At 39.2% G+C, this 18,003-nt stretch overlaps 1 protein-coding gene across 1 annotated transcript; it reads left to right on the forward strand.

The window, feature by feature from the left end:
- The first annotated feature begins 1,824 nt into the window (after window positions 1–1,824).
- LOC124146525 (perlucin-like) lies at window positions 1,825–16,820 on the forward strand. The gene is made up of 3 exons (XM_046516838.2): window positions 1,825–2,185; window positions 8,174–8,353; window positions 15,741–16,820. Exons 1-3 carry the CDS (start codon window positions 1,888–1,890, stop codon window positions 15,962–15,964), a joined length of 702 nt encoding a protein of 233 aa, XP_046372794.2. The 5' UTR covers window positions 1,825–1,887; the 3' UTR covers window positions 15,965–16,820.
- The last annotated feature ends 1,183 nt before the right edge of the window (window positions 16,821–18,003 follow it).

The raw sequence follows: 18,003 nt of genomic DNA on the forward strand, positions 1-18,003 counted from the left end.
TTGAAGACGAGGTCCATTTTCTGAAAATTGTTATTCGGACTTGAGAATCTTGCTTCGTTTATTAACCCAAACTTCACATCTTAAGCGCCTGTAGACAAGACCGTATTCATTATTCTGGGTGATTATTTATCATCTTCTGTAGATGCACTGATCAAGATCATGTTCAAGCATAAACTTGACCGCAAATAATGACACAACTATATTGCCTTTTAACATCTTATGTTTGTACTATGGAATATTTTATTACCCGTAATGTATGCTGTATGGAGAAGTTGTGGGGAACCCGATTCCTTCATGACACTGGTTAATCATGTACTCATGGCTAATCTGTCCTGCCATAACAGATTGACTATGATCACATTGGCCTGGTGTTGGCTTTTTATGTAATAATCTTTAACGCCGCACTCAGCAATATTCCAGCTATATGACGGCGGTCTATAAATAATCGAGTATGGACCAGACAATCCAGTGATTAATATCATATGCATCGATCCACACAATTGGGATCGATGACATGCTAGACCAAGTCAGCGAGCCTGATCACTCGATCCCGTTAGTCGCCTCTTACGACAAGCATAGTCGCCTTTTACGGCAAGCATGGGTTGCTGAAGACCTATTCTACCCCGGGTAAGCTGGGCGATGTATACTATTGTATATGCTGTCTATTTTAACAATGGCGGATGCTCGTACTTCTTCTTCATCATCGTTAATTCCTTAACGTGATAAACAAGATTGGCTGTTGAAAATGCACGAATGTCTGCTGCAAAATCACTGGGAGGGAAAAGTCCATTATCCTCTGTTTTGTGTATGTTTAATGTTGTATGGTTAGACCAATTCTGGTGATCGAAAAGAAGCAAGCATATCGAAGCGAAATATTTTCGTCCTTTACTCCAAATGCCAAACTGAAGGCTTACGTATTTAATGGCATTGAACATACTTCAGACATAGGAATGTTTCAACAGGGGGTCACTTAAGCGACTTCTGATTACGTCTTTAGTGTTGGTAGACAAAGATAAGATGACGATAAGGTTGCGTAAGGACAAAGATAACCTCCATTCTATACTTCGTCGAAGCCAAAAACCAAAACTTTGTTAGTCGACTCTTAATACACGCCTAATATCCACGGGTATATTAAGTAAACAACCAGGAAATAGCACGTTTAAAAAATATTCATCAGATGAGTATATTTAGAGGTGAACTGAATCCAAACCAAACCTTGCTCAAACAGATTACATAGGACAATCACCCGTGACGATCCGGGGTAGAATAGGTCTTCAGCAACCAATGCTTGCCGTAAAAGGCAACTATGCTTGTCGTAAGAGCGACTAACGGGATCGGGTGGTCAGGCTCGCTGACTTGGTTGATGCATGTCATCGATCCCAATTGCATGGATCGATGCTCATGATATTAATTACTGGATTGTCTTGTCCAGATTAGATTATTTACAGACCACCGTCATATAGCTGGGATATTGCTGAGTGCGGCGTTAAGCAACAAACAAACAAACCAACATAGAACAATCGGAATAAAAAAGCTGTTTTATGTGGTTGCAGCCTTCACGTGTTTACTTGGGCGATTTTCCTCTGTGATTTCTTCTGCTGTCTCAATGAAAGACATAATTATGCATAGGCTTCGTGAAGTCACCAAGAGACTGTGTCTGTGTCTTTGTGTCTGTGTCTTTGATGTCACCCAACCATTACACTTGCAGTATAAATCAACCATGAGCTACAAATTGGCTGTTAGATAACACTGCCAAAGCAAAGGAAAGTGAATCGATAAGCACTGCATCATTAGAGGACACAGACGCAGCTTGTTGTAAACCATTCCACTGCTTCTAGGAAAATTCCGCTTGCGACTTGGTTTAAAAATCAATTCAGTTGTAATAGTATGTTGTTGCTACTGATTCTTTTATCTTTAGTCTACTTCTCATCGTCTATTTTAATTTCTGGATATGGAACCAAGTGGATGACTTTCAAAAATGTGATTGTTCAAAGAAACGTCATATTAGAAATTCCAAACATTGGAAATAGATTAAGTTGTGTGGGTCTATGTCTCCAGAACGAAACTTGTGTTTCTGTGTTCTACAGACAGCAACACCAACGGTGTCAGCTCCACGACGTTTTGTTCATGTCTCCCCAGGACGGACAACAGGAGACGGGTACAGAGTACTACAGCGTCACAACCGGTAAGCATTTAAATGAGTATTTCTAAGAACACACAGGCACACCAAAATTGGACTTTCATAATGAAATGAGTGAGTTTGGTTTTACGCCGCTTTTAGCAATATTCCAGCAATATCACGGCGGGGGACACCAGATATGGGCTTCACACATTGTACCCATTTCGGGATTCGAACCCGGGTCTTCGGCGTGACGAGCGAACGCTTTAACCACTAGGCTGTCCGACCGCCCCTTCATAATGAAGATAGAGTGAGTGAGTGAGTGAGTGAGTATGGTTTTACGCCGCTTTTAGCAATATTACAGCAATATCACGGCGGGGGACACCAGAAATGTACAAAGAATAATATCATATATCTATATTTGTTATTTAGGAGATAAACATACTGTTTTTTCAATGTAGAGCTAGGTTACCTGTAGATTTAACTGCGCTAAATTGAATTTTGAACCGAACGCGCAGTGTGAGGTTTCAAATGTTAAATTTAGCGCGGTTAAATCTACTAGTAACCTAGCACTACATTGAAAACACAGTATGTTTATCTCCATTCTACCATGACTAAATAAAACGCGAACTCTTTGGTGTTAACAAATATACTGAGTGAAGCGGCATTGGTTGAGTCCAGTGTTTTGAATGGGTTGTCGATCTGAATTACGGAATCACCGAACAAAATATGGCCCTGTATATACTCAAGCAGTTTGTTTACACCGTAATACTTCACACTCGAACATATGACAGGCATGGAAAGCATATAAGCATGGCAACTTGGTTAGCTAACACGAGGTGGGTATCCATAAAGAATTATGATTCTACCATGAATTTGGAATTTACTCGATTATCATTGGTCAATTAGAGGCTATTAAATCACAATAAACCCCTTCTGATTGAAAGAGCTGGTTTGACGGCCGCATCACCGCGGAAGCTAATATTCATAGAATAGTACTATTTTTAGTCATTGTCGGTAGGCATATTTAAATAATTATATCTACAATTACAGGTTACAAAATGCACAGATGCGGTTACTACAATATGCAAAGGATGTGTAGCAATACATTTCGTGCAGAAAAACACGACAGAAATCAACAAAGGGAATGTATTTACGCTTTGGAGACAACAGAGAGCTTGGAAGTTTGGCGCTTTTCTATATACGACTGTGATCGTTTGCGTCAAAATGAGCGATATGACGTCATAATGGTGATGTGCGACGTTAGAGCGAAAGCCTTGCAAAGCTTGCTTTGTTTTCTTTAGGGATGCTCACCTCATGTTAGCTTACCAAGTTGCCGTGCGTATATGCTTTCAATGCCTGTCATATGTTCGAGTGAAGTATTACAGTGTAAACAAACTGCTTCAGTATATACAGCACCTTTTTTTTTCGGTGATTCCGTAAATTTTCAGATCGATAACCCACTCAAAACACCGAACTCAACCCATGCCGCTTCACTCAGTGTATTTGCTAACATCAAAGAGTTCGCATTTTATTTAGTCATGGTAGAATGGAGATAAACATACTGTGTTTTCAATGTAGAGCTAGGTTACCTGTAGATTTAACCCCGCTAAATTGAATTTGGAACCGAACGCGCAGCGTGAGGTTTCAAATGTTAAATTTAGCGCGGTTAAATCTACAGGTAACCTAGCTCTACATTGAAAACACAGTATGTTTATCTCCTAAATATAATCTTTTTATTTTGTATAACCTCAACAGTTTGAAGTACATGTGATACACAGCTCAGTTTGCACATATCTGAATCTGAAGTTGATAAAATGATATGCTACGTTTTGTACAGCACAACTGGTAAAGAGAATCTCTTACATATTGACACGAACCACAATAAAACAATATCAGTTTATAGGACACTCTGTTGGTGGCACAGTATCTGCCATTCTACCCTGGCTGTCTCTGTTTTTACCGAACACTGTGATTGCCTACTGTTTCACGGAAATGAAGACGACTGTGTACGTTTGGCCCTCTTCGTGGCCAGCGGTGCATGTATAAAGGTGGATGTTTGTCCGGCTTGCCCTCATCTGGCCTACACCTTATATCGCCTTCACCTCATATGGCCTACACTAAATACAAATGGTTACTTCCACACCCCTGTTGTGTAGAATGGTACTGTCCATTAACCCATTCACGATTTCATTCATTATTATGAATTAATGACCTGAGTATATGGGCCTTTGAACTAATCAGATGTTTTCATAGTGGTATCTGATCCTTGAGTCTGTTTTGACTGTTTATACAGGATTACTGTTATAATCCACTTTGAGTGAGTGAGTGAGTGAGTTAAATTTTAAGTCACATCGGCAATATTTCAGCCATATTGTGACTATCAATAGTTAAACATAATACATATATTGAAACTTGTATAAAAACCTGTCAACGAAGGACAGTGAAATTACTAGATTCATCACAGAAAAAGATATAAAACTAGTAAGGAATTATTAAAGAGAACAGCACTATACATAACGATACCAGATAAAAACAGGCTATAAGATCGCCAGCAGCTGAAGGTAGACCACCATGCTAGGGTCCATGGGGACTTACAGTACTTTTGCTACCTGCATGGACCCCAGCCGGATAATCCACTTTGAATTTGTTTTGATAGTAGTGTAGGCGATATGAGGTGTAGGCCAGATGAGGACAGGCTGTTTGTCCACCTCACCGGTGAGGATGGATATTGTGTAGGACGTCTCTGATTTTATTTGTTTATTCTTCTTTACCCATGAATGTCCTTTCGGGTTTATTATCATATACTCTACATATCTTTGTGGCGCTGTGTTTAATTTTCTAATTCTTGCTACGATAATGGCCACGTCCATGCATACAAAATGAAGATGAAGGACCACCAGTTTATATGTTTAGAAACTCATGTAAGCAAAACTGATCACTCACAGGCGCGTTTTGTCAAGCTTAAAAATTGAAGGAGATTATCTTATATCTCTACTGAAGATACTTTTCTGTGGGCAAAAATGGAAATTGAAATTGATCTTTTAAAGTAAAGTTCTAATTAGAAATACGTTATACTCTGACAATAAAGAGTGAGGTGAAATACTACATGTATGCTGATCAATATAGAAAGTCGTCCAAAACATAACAAGCAGGGGTCCGGGTAAGAGTATAGGTCCCGGTCAACCTACATGTATGCTTGTCGTAAGAGGCGACCAGAAGGATCGGTGGTCAGACTCGGGGACCCTTTGTATTGCATGTCATCTTACTTCAAGTGCGCGGATCGATATGTATGATGCAGTTAGGTTGGGCGTCAATCAAGGTGTTCCTGTACGTTTGTTGCAGTAGTGATGCATCATTTCTTGTGATAAAAGCTAAAAGTGCATATATATTTAAATACTGATATTTGTTTTTAAACAATTTGGTTACTTGTGAAGAAACGATAGGAAAACTCTTAACAATCTTCATCATCAATGGATTCTTACAGTTAATTAACCCACAGTTAAATGCTGAGTCATGTCCTTGTGGTGTATGCTTACATGTATATCTGCCATATATTTTTACAATAGTCCAAATTCGATTTTCTTCATCACATGTTATTTTACATCAAGAATTTACTACACCCGTGACGATCCGGGTAGAGAATATGTCTTCAGCAACATTGCTTGTCGTAAGAGTCGACTAACGGGATCGGGTGGTCAGGCTCGCTGACTTGGTCCATGCATGTCATCATATCCCAATTGCGTAGATCGATGCTCATGATGTCAATCCCAATTGCGTAGATCGATGCTCATGATGTCAATCATACCCGTGAAGATCCGGGGTAGAATAGGTCTTCAGCAACCAATGCTTGCCGTAAGAGACGACTATGCTTGTCGTAAGGGGCGACTAACGGGATCGGATGGTCAGGCTCACTGACTCAGTTGATGCATGTCATCGTATCCCAATTGCCTAGATCGATGCTCATGAAGTCAATCACTAGATTGTCTGGTCCAGACTCGATTATTTACAGGCCGCCGTCATGTAGCTGGAATATTGCTGAGTGTGGCGTTTAACAACGAACAACCAAGCAAACAATCATGATGTCAATCACTGCATTATCTGGTCCAGACTGGATTATAAAGACCGCCATCATATAGCTGGAATATTGCTGAGTGCGGCGTTAAACAACAAACAAACATAACCAATCAAGTATTTTGTCATGTGGATATTGTTTAGATATTTTATGAAAATGTTTTCGGCGACCACTAATAATTACCAGAGTCAAAACATAATCTACGGAAACATTTAGCATTGTCTGCTTCCCAAAACAGTCTCATATTTGCAAAAATATTTGCGTCAAGCATTAGATAGAAAGTTCAATTTTCTCCGTAATTGTACAGTAAAAACTGCATTAGTTCTGATGAGTTTTAGTCAGGAGAGTGAGTGAGTGAGTGAGTGAGTATGGTTTTACGCCGCTTTTAGCAATATTCCAGCAACATCACGGCGGGGGACACCTGAAATGGGCTTGACACATTGTACCCATGTCGGGAATCGAACCCGGGTCTTCAGCGTGACGATCGAACGCTTTAACCACTAGGCTACCCGACCGCCCCTCAGGAGAGTGAAAATGAACAATGTGAAACTTCGAACATGATTTACAATATGTCCGCCCGGGCAGTGATAATGAGAACCTTTTTGTGGCCATAACTTTTTGTAGCCATTTCTGTATATCATATAACGAGGTTGGTGTGTGTTTAGTTTGGGGTGAGTGAGTGAGTTACAATTTCACGCCACATCGGCATATGGCGGCGAGAAGAAGTTGACATACATAATATTGAGTCATGAATACAAAGTTATATTAACAGTTGTTAAACATATTCGGGCACAACAGTATTACAACCGTTTAAAACACGGGCTATGGGCCACCCGTAACCAAAGCTGGGGACTAACGCTGCCTCAGCTTCCTGCACGATACCCCAGCAGGATTTAAGTCACTACTTTAGCTGCTGGTGGTTGTGCAAAATACATGCTACAATTTAAGAAATGCTCAGCAACGTGTTGGCTTAAAACACTGGTTGATGATAGTTTCATTGATTATGACAGGAATTACGCGACACACAGGGAGGACAATAATTGTACGGTACTTTAACCTCCCGAGCAGAGCCTTCAATAACCTTTGTTGATAAAAGCATCGTACCAAATTTAAAAACAAGCAATTTGTTATTCACATATATATTTAAAGTTTATTATACAGACCATTTTCTTTTAAGCAGCTTAGAATGAGATGCCCGCTCACACGGGAAAAAGGTTTTTCAGAGTTACTATTTGGCATTTGAATCCATTGCGATTGCAAAGTCCACACAGTCAAGAGTAAGTATTTGTACTAATTAAACAATCTTTGTTATGCGTCGGTCTTTGTTGACATATACTGATGAAAACGAATGAGGGAACAATGAAAAATATAGGAAAAAAACTTTACTGGCAGCACATTTGAAACAACGCGCATCAGAATCGAATGTTGAGATGTGTTTGTGTGCATTGTTTCCAACGCATATTTGGTAGCCAAGGCTGTGAAACCATGAGAGCATTTCATTTTAAATATAACTGTTCCTTTATTTCTATCGGTATATTTAGTGAGTGAGTGAGTTAAGATTTATAGTCACGTCGGCAGTATTTCAGCCATATGGTGACTAAATAAAGTTGTCGGTATATTTAGCTATTGTCTACATATTCATTGCTACATTGCCGTATATAGCAACGTGCATGCACGTGTGTGTGCATGTGTGGCTGTTTGTACTAGTCCTGACTAATGCCGATTTTATAGTACTTAGCCGACTGCGATGCAATGCCGCAGTTTAATATGAATACCCCAATCAGACACAGTGTACTGACTCCGAGCAGACCAGTTTTTATACCCTTAATGCGGAGCGCCAGACAAGGTAACCACGTCCGTTGGTATGACGCGGCCAGGGATCAAAACCCAGCCTTCCGCTATCGGTCGGACCACTAAGGTGGACACGACACCCGGAGTGCCAGGTGTAACATGAAACGGTCTAAATATGTCCTTTCCAGGTGGATGTCCCTCGACGTATGTCCACAACCGAATTCTTAACATCTGCTACCAGGTTCATCTGAGCGCAACGACCCTTGCCATCGGCGTGGCGGACTGTAACTCCAGAGGGGAACACTTCATTGTCATTGACAGTGAAGACAAGAACAACCACGTATTCAAGCAAGTCAACTCCTCCTCCGGTTAGTACTTTGCCCTCTGCACTTACTTGAAACAATAAGTATCCAATGTTTGTTTAACTGATCCTTTAGTTTAGTAATTAATGAAGTGTTGTTTTTTAAACTCATTTTTAGCTAACCTGCCCGTAAAGGCCACGTGATTTCAAAGCACTTTTTTCCAAAACGTGGTTGTGAGATGGTCACAATATCTAGTTCCATGTATGTTCGATACGTCTCTTGATCGGACATTAAATGGCTCCGATGAAAAGTCATTCATGTGCCATCCGTCAGTATGTTCTGTATTTCCGATATTCATTGTTTTGACCTTGATTTACCCTTTGCCTAGGACCATGCTTTAAACTTCTCCAACAAAACATCCCTTGGCACTGTTAACATAATCGCCTAAGAGAAGCCTAATTGTTAAGGCTGGTGTCCAACAATAATGACAGCAGAATTTATATATATATGTCGATTGTTCGACATGTTTCAGCTTTATCTTCAATACATATATATTTCTTACCCACGTGATAAGATACTAAATCCGTACATCTGTCACACCAGGACAACTTTTTTCATTCATAACAAATCGCTAGACGTCATACATTTTGCAACTACAAGGCAGAACTGAAGCAATCTCATGAGAGCGAGAGATATTTACAAACACTTTATTAAACCAAACAAGATAGTCACACGCATCAAATTCTGTTTGCATTCTATATTAGTTATGCATAGAGCTTCTACAGACATTATATAATCGAGCTATATCCGTTTACAATGTACGACTACCGATCAATAGATCGAGGGTCCCAATGGGCGTGACCCACCCGACCACTTTCGCACCTTTCAATTTGATTTAACGAAAAAGGATAAGCGTGGTGAAATGAAGTCAGTTTAAACTATATGGACAGATATCTAGACTTACTTGGGATGATCCGGTTGTGCCATCAGTGTCCCATTCGAAACGAATTTTGTGACACGTTTCGGGAGTTGTGTGTTCACGACTGCACTATCAGAACACTCAAAGTGAACATTTCCAATTCAAATAATTCGAAAACCATGTAGACGTGTGCCTCACTTCTGATAAAGTGGCCCAAAATATCCCAATTGTGAACAATAACGTACATTCCCTATCTCTAGCATAATACGCTGTGAGTAGATCACGGTTGCCTTTCTTATTCCGGTGGTGACCTTGCCCTTCGATCGTTCGAAGCTGTCACTGACATGCAAGCAGACTTGAGTTTGTTGATTTTCACGTCTTCAGTATGGTAGAATGATACAGTTAACGTGAATGTCTTTGGCGAACACTCTGTTTTCCCTCTTCCAAAATGGTACGGACATGATGTAAATTCAGCTGATAAATCAAGGAAACCGACGATTTTGATTGCACAGCAGGGATACAGGCAGTGCGAGTGACCGACTGTTGGTCCGATATTCAAAGCGCGGCGCTAATGTGACTTTTCAAATTTTCTAATAGGTGTCCTGCGCACTAACATTATGGCGCTTGAATTACCATAGGTTGAAGAAATTCTTCCAAAAGAATCTTGAGCGTCGGTGCTGTTATGTTTGCAAACACAACTGCAGGCGCATGTTGTTAATGCGTATGCATAGAAATGTCAACAATGCCCATACTTGGGCATTTATCAATATTCATGCGCAACCAGATTTTGCAACCGGTTTCAGTTTGGTCTGTCAACGAACGAAAGTTGTTATGTATTTACACTTTAATATATATTTAACGTAGGTAATAAATAAAATACCACACTGATTCGCGTTAGATACCATTTTTACGAAACTCGTGAACTTTCTATGGTATCTAACGAGAATGCGTGTAGTATGCGTATGGATGTGCTGAACCAATATCTGCATCCAAGGTTATTTGACATTTGGCACGCCTACCTGAAAATGACAGCTGGCGAGCCCTAGGAATGCCTGAATCTAGTACGTTGCAGCGTGACGCCACATGTCAATTAAACGTCCACAGTGGCACTTATGATTACGTTGTAAACAGAACAGCCACGTCAGAAACCGTTCCCGTAGTGGCCGCCCACCCGTGACAACCCCTCGCCTTATATAAATCGGGTGGTCAGGCTCGGTGACTTGGCTGATTGCGTGTCGTCTACCCCAACTTGGGTTCATAATGTCAATAATTGGTTTGTCTGGTCCCGGCGATTGTCAAATTACTTAACCCAGACGGGTGGTAGAATTCGCCCGATTCGCTACATAGGCTGGTCACCCCATGCCCTGTGCATGGAAAACTTGTATTCAGAAATATCAAAGAAAATAAATTGAAATGTGATTTTAGGCAAATTTATATTTTGCCTTGAGTACTATGCCAGAAGGTGGTGGCTCATGGGCCAATCTGGTGCTGAGGACCGCTGAATTCTGTGTTTCTCAAAAGAAATGGCATGGCCTGAACCAGTCTGAAATTTCTTCATTTAGATTCCTTAGCTATTCATGATTATATTCCAAGATTATACGATCCATGTAGTCCTGGTGTTGCAGTCTGGCTTCCACTGCAACATCGTCCTTGTTGACACTCGATGGCGGGTGGGTTGCTGAACCTTCTTATCATACCATGGCTCAAAACTCACACTCTGGTTCATCGAAAGCAAGTAAGAGAAGATATCTCTATTCTTCATCTGATGAAGAAGTCTCCCCTTCAGTAAAAGATTCTGGGCCAAGGTTTTGGTTTATTGAAACTGTAGATGGTAGTCCCTTAAAACTCAATCCGTTTGCTGTCTCCAAAGGCATCCAAGGTGCATGTGAAGATGTTAAAAATGTCACTCGCCTCTGGAGTGGTTCACTCTTAGTGGAATGTGTCAAGAGGCAGCAATCTATCAATCTGCTGGGTCTACAGCAGTTTGTTAACACTCAGGTTGTTGTCTCGGTACACAAGACACTGAATACTTGGAAAGGCATCGCCAGAGACGTTTCTTTCTGTTATGTCGGAAGAAGAAATTGTTGCTGAGTTGAAAGACCAAAGAGTATCTACTGTAAAACGCTTTACAATAAAGCAAGATTCAAACATTATAAATACAACTACTTATCTTTTCACTTTCGGAATGACTACCCTCACAAAATCGGTTAAAGCTTGTTACTGTAACATTGGAGTGGAGATATATGTACCAAATCCACTCTGTTGTTATAACTGCCATAAGTTTGGACATGGTGCCAGGTCTTGCACCGTCAAGGCAAGATGCTCACATGGCAAGAGTTCATGACAGGTCCAACTGTACAAATGACAATGAAGCCCAGATAACCTTGGATAACCTTGGATCAAAGTGCTCAAGTATCTTATGAATCTAAACGTTCATCAGTCCCCCAGACTGTGGAACCACAACCAGAAACTCCACCAGAGCCAATATGTGCTCTTGATTCATCTCAGGACATAGTTCCGGGTGTTGCTCACCTCACAAAAAAAAGAGAAGAAACATTGAGAAAAAAGACCAGAGCTCTTCAACATTTGGAGGTGCCTCCTACTTTGGCAACTCCTGTAACGGTTCAAAATCCGTTTGAACCTCTTCACATTCCTTCACACTCAGAGCATGGGAGTGGCGCTTCAACACGCTCACGTGCCCTGGTTAAACCTCCCTGAGAAGGTCTCACAATTTAATACAATGGAATTGCAGAACATTTGGGAACAAGTTAAGTTATCTACAATCATTTAGACAAGATTTACAACTATCAGTTTTTAGTTTATAAGAGACATATCTGAAAAATACGGATAAATTTTATCTTCGTCAGTACAATTCATATAATTTATTTTCACCTCCAGGAGTTAAAGCCACTGGTGGTGCTTCTATTTTGGTGAGGCAGGGTGTCATCCATAGCCCTGTCTCTCTCAGATGCAACCTTCAAGCTGTTGCAGTCCGATTTTCTTTGCATATAACCTTCACACTTTGCGCACGTCTTCCTCCCTTCAACAGTCTGATCTTCAAAATGTGTTTGACCAGCTCCCTTAAACCCTGTATCATCATAGGCGATCTAAATTGGCATTACTCTCTACGGTGAAGTGTTGATGCCAATGCTAAAGCGAAACTCCTTGAAGACTTCATTTCAAATAAAATTTTATGCATCTTTAATGACGGTTCTGCCACATATTTACATCCCACTACCGTAACTTATTCCGCACTTGATCTGTCACTCACATATTCAAACATTTATAACGAATTTGAATGGTCGGTCCACGATGACCAATGTGGAAGTGACCATTTTCCCACAATACTTTCAGCTATCAAACCAACTGATGATCCACCTGCGACAAGGGGGAATTTAACTAAGGCCAACTGGCTCTTATTTCAAACACTTTGTTCAAGACAAATTGAAGTCTGACATTTTTTATCAATGCCCCTGACCTTATTCAGTCGTTCAAGGACTAACTGAATAATATTGCTGATGTAACTGTTCATGAGTCCACTGCTAACATATATCTTCGTAAACCATGGTTTTCTGATGACTGTAAATGGACTAGGACGTGTAGGAAAAAAATGCTGAAAAATACTTTCGCCGCCATCCTACAGTTATCTAGATACTGTAAAGATAAATAGTGCCAAGGCTCGACGCACATTTAAACAAAATCGGTGACATTCTTGGAAGAACTTTGCGTCAAAGATTATTTCCCGTACACCTATGACAAAGGTGTGGTGGTGGTGGTGGTGGTGGTGGTTGGTTGTTGTTTAACGCCGCACTCAGCAATATTCCAGCTATATGACGGCGGTCTGTAAATAATTATATCGAGTCTGGACCAGACAATCCAGTGATACAAAAATTAAAGGGAAATTTCAAATACTAGTGTTCATCTCAAAGAAGATCATGGTCTACTAACACAAACAAAATTGACATTACAAATAAATTGGGTGAAACTTTAGCTAAACATTCTTCATCATCCAATTATAATCCCCAATTTAAGAAGCATAAAAATCAACAAGAAAAGAAAACTTTTCATTTTCATTCTGATAATGGTGAATTCTACAATGAAGTCTTTTCATTACGTGAGCTCATTACTGCCCTGACGCAAGCCCATGATACCGCAACAGGAGCTGGTCATATCCACTATCAGCACCTCAAACATTTACCCAATTCATGTCTAGAAACGATTTTAAGTATTTTTATGATATTTGGACAACAGGACACTTCCCTCATACGATGCACAATGCCATTGTTATCCCTATACCAAAACCAATCCATCTAACTATCGACCTATTTCATTAACAAGCTGCGTTTGTAAAGCCACGGAACGCATGGTCAATAATCGACTAGTATGGTTTTCAGAAAACAATGATCTTCTTACTAATATTCAATGTGGTTTCCACAAAAATAGAAGCACTATTGACCATTTGGTTCGTTCAGAATCATTCATAAAAAAATCCATTGTAAATAACCAGCATGCTCTTCGACCTTTTTCAACCTTGAAAAGCTTATGATACAAGATGTAAACATGGTATTTTAAAACGATTGACATGACGTTGGTTTGAGAGGCCGTTTGCCTCATTTTATCGCAGATTTTACCTGACAGACAATTTCAAGTTCGTGTTAGATCAACCCTGTCAGATAATCAGGATCAGGGGGGGTTCCACAAAGAAGTATTTTGTCTGTTACCTTGTTCAGTATAAAGATAAAAAGACAATTGATGACTCAATTGATGTCTCATTGTTTGTGGATGATTTTAATATCTCATGTCGGGGTAAAAATATGTGTACTATCGAACGCCAATTACAGTTGTGTTTAATCAAATTGATAAATGGTGTCTTGACAATGGCTTTAGGTTTTCACAGACCAAGTCCAATTGTGAACATTTCTGTCGAAAATATAATCCCCATAAAGACCCCAAACTCTTTTAAGATAGCACTCCAATCAAGATTGTAAAAGAAGACAATTATTTAGGATTAATTTTCGACCATCATTTAACTTTTTTGGCATATATTAAATATCTGAAGACAAGATGCCGGAAGGCCTTAGATTTGTTAAAAGTCGTTTTAAATTCAAAGTGGGTAGGGGATCAGATATCCCTTCTTCACTTATGTAGATCTCTTATACGCTCTAGACTGGACTATGGCTCCATTGTGTATGCAGGAGATTGCAAGAGTAATTTTAAAAAAAAACTGGATTTAACAAACCATGAAGGATTAAGGATTGTCTTGGTGCTTTTCGAACTTCTCCGGTTGTCGGCCTCTATGTTGAGGCTAATGAACCCTCTTTAAAACAACACCGTACTAAATTGTCTCTTCAATATATTACTTAATTTCGTTCAAATCCCACCAATCCTGCTTTCAAAAGAAACCATAGCTGGTTCCTCAACTTGGAATTCGGTTCAAATCTCATATTACTGCTGCAAATTAAGATCAGGATATTATCTCTCCCTACCGAAGTAGACTTTTCCCTGACACGTTTCATAAAATCTGACACAAATTAACTAGTATATCAACAGGAATATGTACAATTCAGAACTAAAAATGACACTCATCGTTCAACCTTTACTAATAGGTCCAAGGATGGTGGCAAAGTAGCAAGTGCCACTGTCGTTGGCTCGAAAATTATATCATCTATAATACCATACAGTAGCTCTATTTTCACTGTTGAGGCCAATGCTATCCTTACAGCCTTGGTATATATTTAACGACAGTCTGCATGTAAACATTTCTTTGAGAGGCAATTAGAAGTTGGAGTACTAAGTAAGGATAAGATATATGGATGAGCATCTTTTTTATTACAATTAAGAACGATAAACAAAAGGGTGAAGCCAGTAATATAAACACCAAAAGGATTATTATACTGTCCTTCATCGACAGCTTTTATAGATATTGTATAACTTTTTCAAGTCACACTATGGCTGAAATATTGCTGACGTGACTTACAATTCAAGCCACTCAATCATTGTTATTGTCATTGTTTGACCCTTGACTAACCACTAGCTATTTACAATTGTTCTCTGGTAGTCCTGTACAATGACTGTTGAAACTATGTACTTTATGAAACCAAAACCAATCTAGATTACAAGTATTCAAAAGCAGTCCCAGCCAGTTCTATTCCACATAAGAAATCAAGAGCAGGAAATGAATCTGCAGAGGAGAAACTTGTATTGTGTGATAAAGGTTTCATAGACTAAATATATTATGAGTTTGTGAATTAAAATCGGCACATCGGCACTATTTCAGCAATATCGTGACCAATTCAACATTACTAGTGTCACGATTATGAACCAATATAGACCTGAGACGCCAATATAATGACTGAAATCCTGATCAGCATGGATTCCAAATCCCTCAGATCGGTTGACGATCATGCTTTTGGACACGACAATACCACAATTTGAAACCGCGAAGGTCCATATTTGAGTTTTGAATCAAGTGAATTAGTTCACTGAACCTTCCATTCATGATTGACTGAATGTAGGTTTTTTTTCTGTTTCCAGCCAGCATGACAGACAAATATCACATCGATGGGTCAGATGCTGCAAATGAGGGAAAATGGCTTCTCCATGACGGTCGGGTCATGACGTACTTTGCGTGGGCTTCAGGGTACCCAAGGAATACAACCGGGAAGCACTATCTCGTTGCAGACATTTCGGATAGCTTTCGATGGAGAGATAGAACTGGTTTGAAAGATAAACTTTACATTTGTGAGAGAGACATTTGATAAAGATCGTCGAGGCCAGATTAGAATACTGATGAAGTCTTTGATAGGCATTTAGTAGTCGGGTGTCATGAATACATTCCCGAACAAGGTGATGCCGATGATATTGCAGACATGTTCTATCCTGCGCTCATATCGAAAGAGTGCGATTAAAGAATAAAGCAAACACTTAATTTACTTATGTGTACCCACGGAATCCATATATTGAACAGAAGGCTCGGTGTGACTCTGGTGGTTAGAGGCGCTGGGTTTGTTTACTATATGCACGTTCAACTGATTTATTCAGTTCTATTACAAAATTTCAGTGTTTAAACCAGGGTAGATTCAGATCATTTCCAGATAACATGCCAACGAAAACGCTATGAGAAAGATATAACTATGTCTGAGTCTTCTAACATCACTGCTGTTGAGAAACTCTTATGGCGTCCAGCAGAAAGCAGAGACATTTAAGCAGGCTTCAGAACGTGAGTTAAATACGGAGGAGTTTGATCGAATAGTACATCTCTTAATGCCCATACTCTTATTGACAGTATTGAATCGACTGCTTTGAGCTGTGGTATGACACGAAGTGTAAATACCAAAACTTTCTCCAAGAGTGCATGTTTGAAAGTGTCAAATATAAATCAATAGACAGTTTTAGACTCACAGGTAACTTTGGATCATTGAGACAGTTTCATAAGGTCCGAGTTAAATTCCGAGAGATATGTCGTCATCGTAAAGAACTTTTATATTCAATAATCACAAATGATATTTTATTACACTGTAACAGTATGTGACATGATGTCAATAATTATCTTCAAATATGACTCTTTGTGGGAAATATACAATCGTTTGAAAGGTGTTGTTGAGTTTATGAATGTGTATCAAGGTGATTTACGTAAAGGGTATTTTACCATAGACAATATATTTACTCTACAAGGCTTTGGCAGAAGTACTTAGATCGTACCAAGATCGTTTTTATTGCTGATTAGTAGATTTCCGTAAAGCTTTTGATTCGTGTAACAGGGACCTTTTATTTTATGAGTTGTTAGCTAGTAGCATTCATGATCGTATGTTTAAAACTATCAAAGATATGTATTCAAAAACAGAAGCCAGTGGTAAATTCTCTAAGTCGTCTGTTACAGATTTTTTGGATTACTTGAACGGAGCAGGACAAGGTTGCATTTGAAGTCCGCTTTTGTAATCTTTATTTGTAAGTCAACTGCATGAAGATTTAGAACAGTGTAGTGACAGAGGTATTTTTGCATTTGCACTGAATCTTTTGAAATGTACATGTATTGTGATATGCGGATGATTTGGGTTTATTTATGATTGTCTGACAGTGTAATTGGTTTACAAAGAAAAATGGACATGTGAGAACAGTTTTGTCACAAATTGGGATTGAGTATTTATTTTTATTATTTGAGGACTGAAGTTTCATTTTCTAGAAATGGTGGAAAACTTCGGAAAAGTGAATTTTGTTTTATTGGTGGTAGAAAGATTTCAACCTATTAATATTATTCGGGACAGGTATTTTCAAGTAACTTTCCTGGTCAAAATCAGTTCAAAATCTTGTGAATAAAGCCGACAAAGCACTGTCCTCTATACAATTCTTGTTAACAGGTTTGAAAAATATATCCCATGTAGTTCTTTTCAAAATGTTTTACATCCACATAAAACCAATTATTGTGTATGTATCTGAGATGTGGGGATTCCAAAAGTGGTATGTAATGGAACAATTTCATGTAAGATTTTGCATATATATCTTAGGCGTTAATTATAATTGTGCTCATGTTGCTATCTTAGCTGAATGTGGTAGATGTTATATTTTTGTTGTCTCTTTGTTGAGAATGGATATCTGCTTTCTATTTGACCAAACAGTGTTAACTTATGTTGCACAACCTGGACAAGATAGGACGCAAAACGTGATAATATCAATAGATATGGTTTTGTTTGGGAAGCTCATAGAGTTGGCAATAAAGAGCACTTTCTGTTTGAATATGAAACAAGGATAAAAAATGCCAAATCTGTATTCTCATATTTTTCCAACTGTTCATAATTGG

This window comes from Haliotis rufescens, unplaced genomic scaffold, assembly GCF_023055435.1.
Source record: "Haliotis rufescens isolate VD_foot unplaced genomic scaffold, xgHalRufe1.0.p SCAF_23, whole genome shotgun sequence".
Taxonomy (NCBI): Eukaryota; Metazoa; Mollusca; class Gastropoda; order Lepetellida; family Haliotidae; genus Haliotis; species Haliotis rufescens.

Bases quoted from the DNA above. Each gene is read 5' to 3' on its own strand.
- LOC124146525 (XM_046516838.2), top strand. From the start codon at position 1,888: ATGTTGTTGCTACTGATTCTTTTATCTTTAGTCTACTTCTCATCGTCT. The intron at 2,186-8,173 runs GTAAGCATTTAA...TGTCCTTTCCAG, and splicing joins GTACTACAGCGTCACAACCG to GTGGATGTCCCTCGACGTAT. The intron at 8,354-15,740 runs GTTAGTACTTTG...TTCTGTTTCCAG, and splicing joins GCAAGTCAACTCCTCCTCCG to CCAGCATGACAGACAAATAT.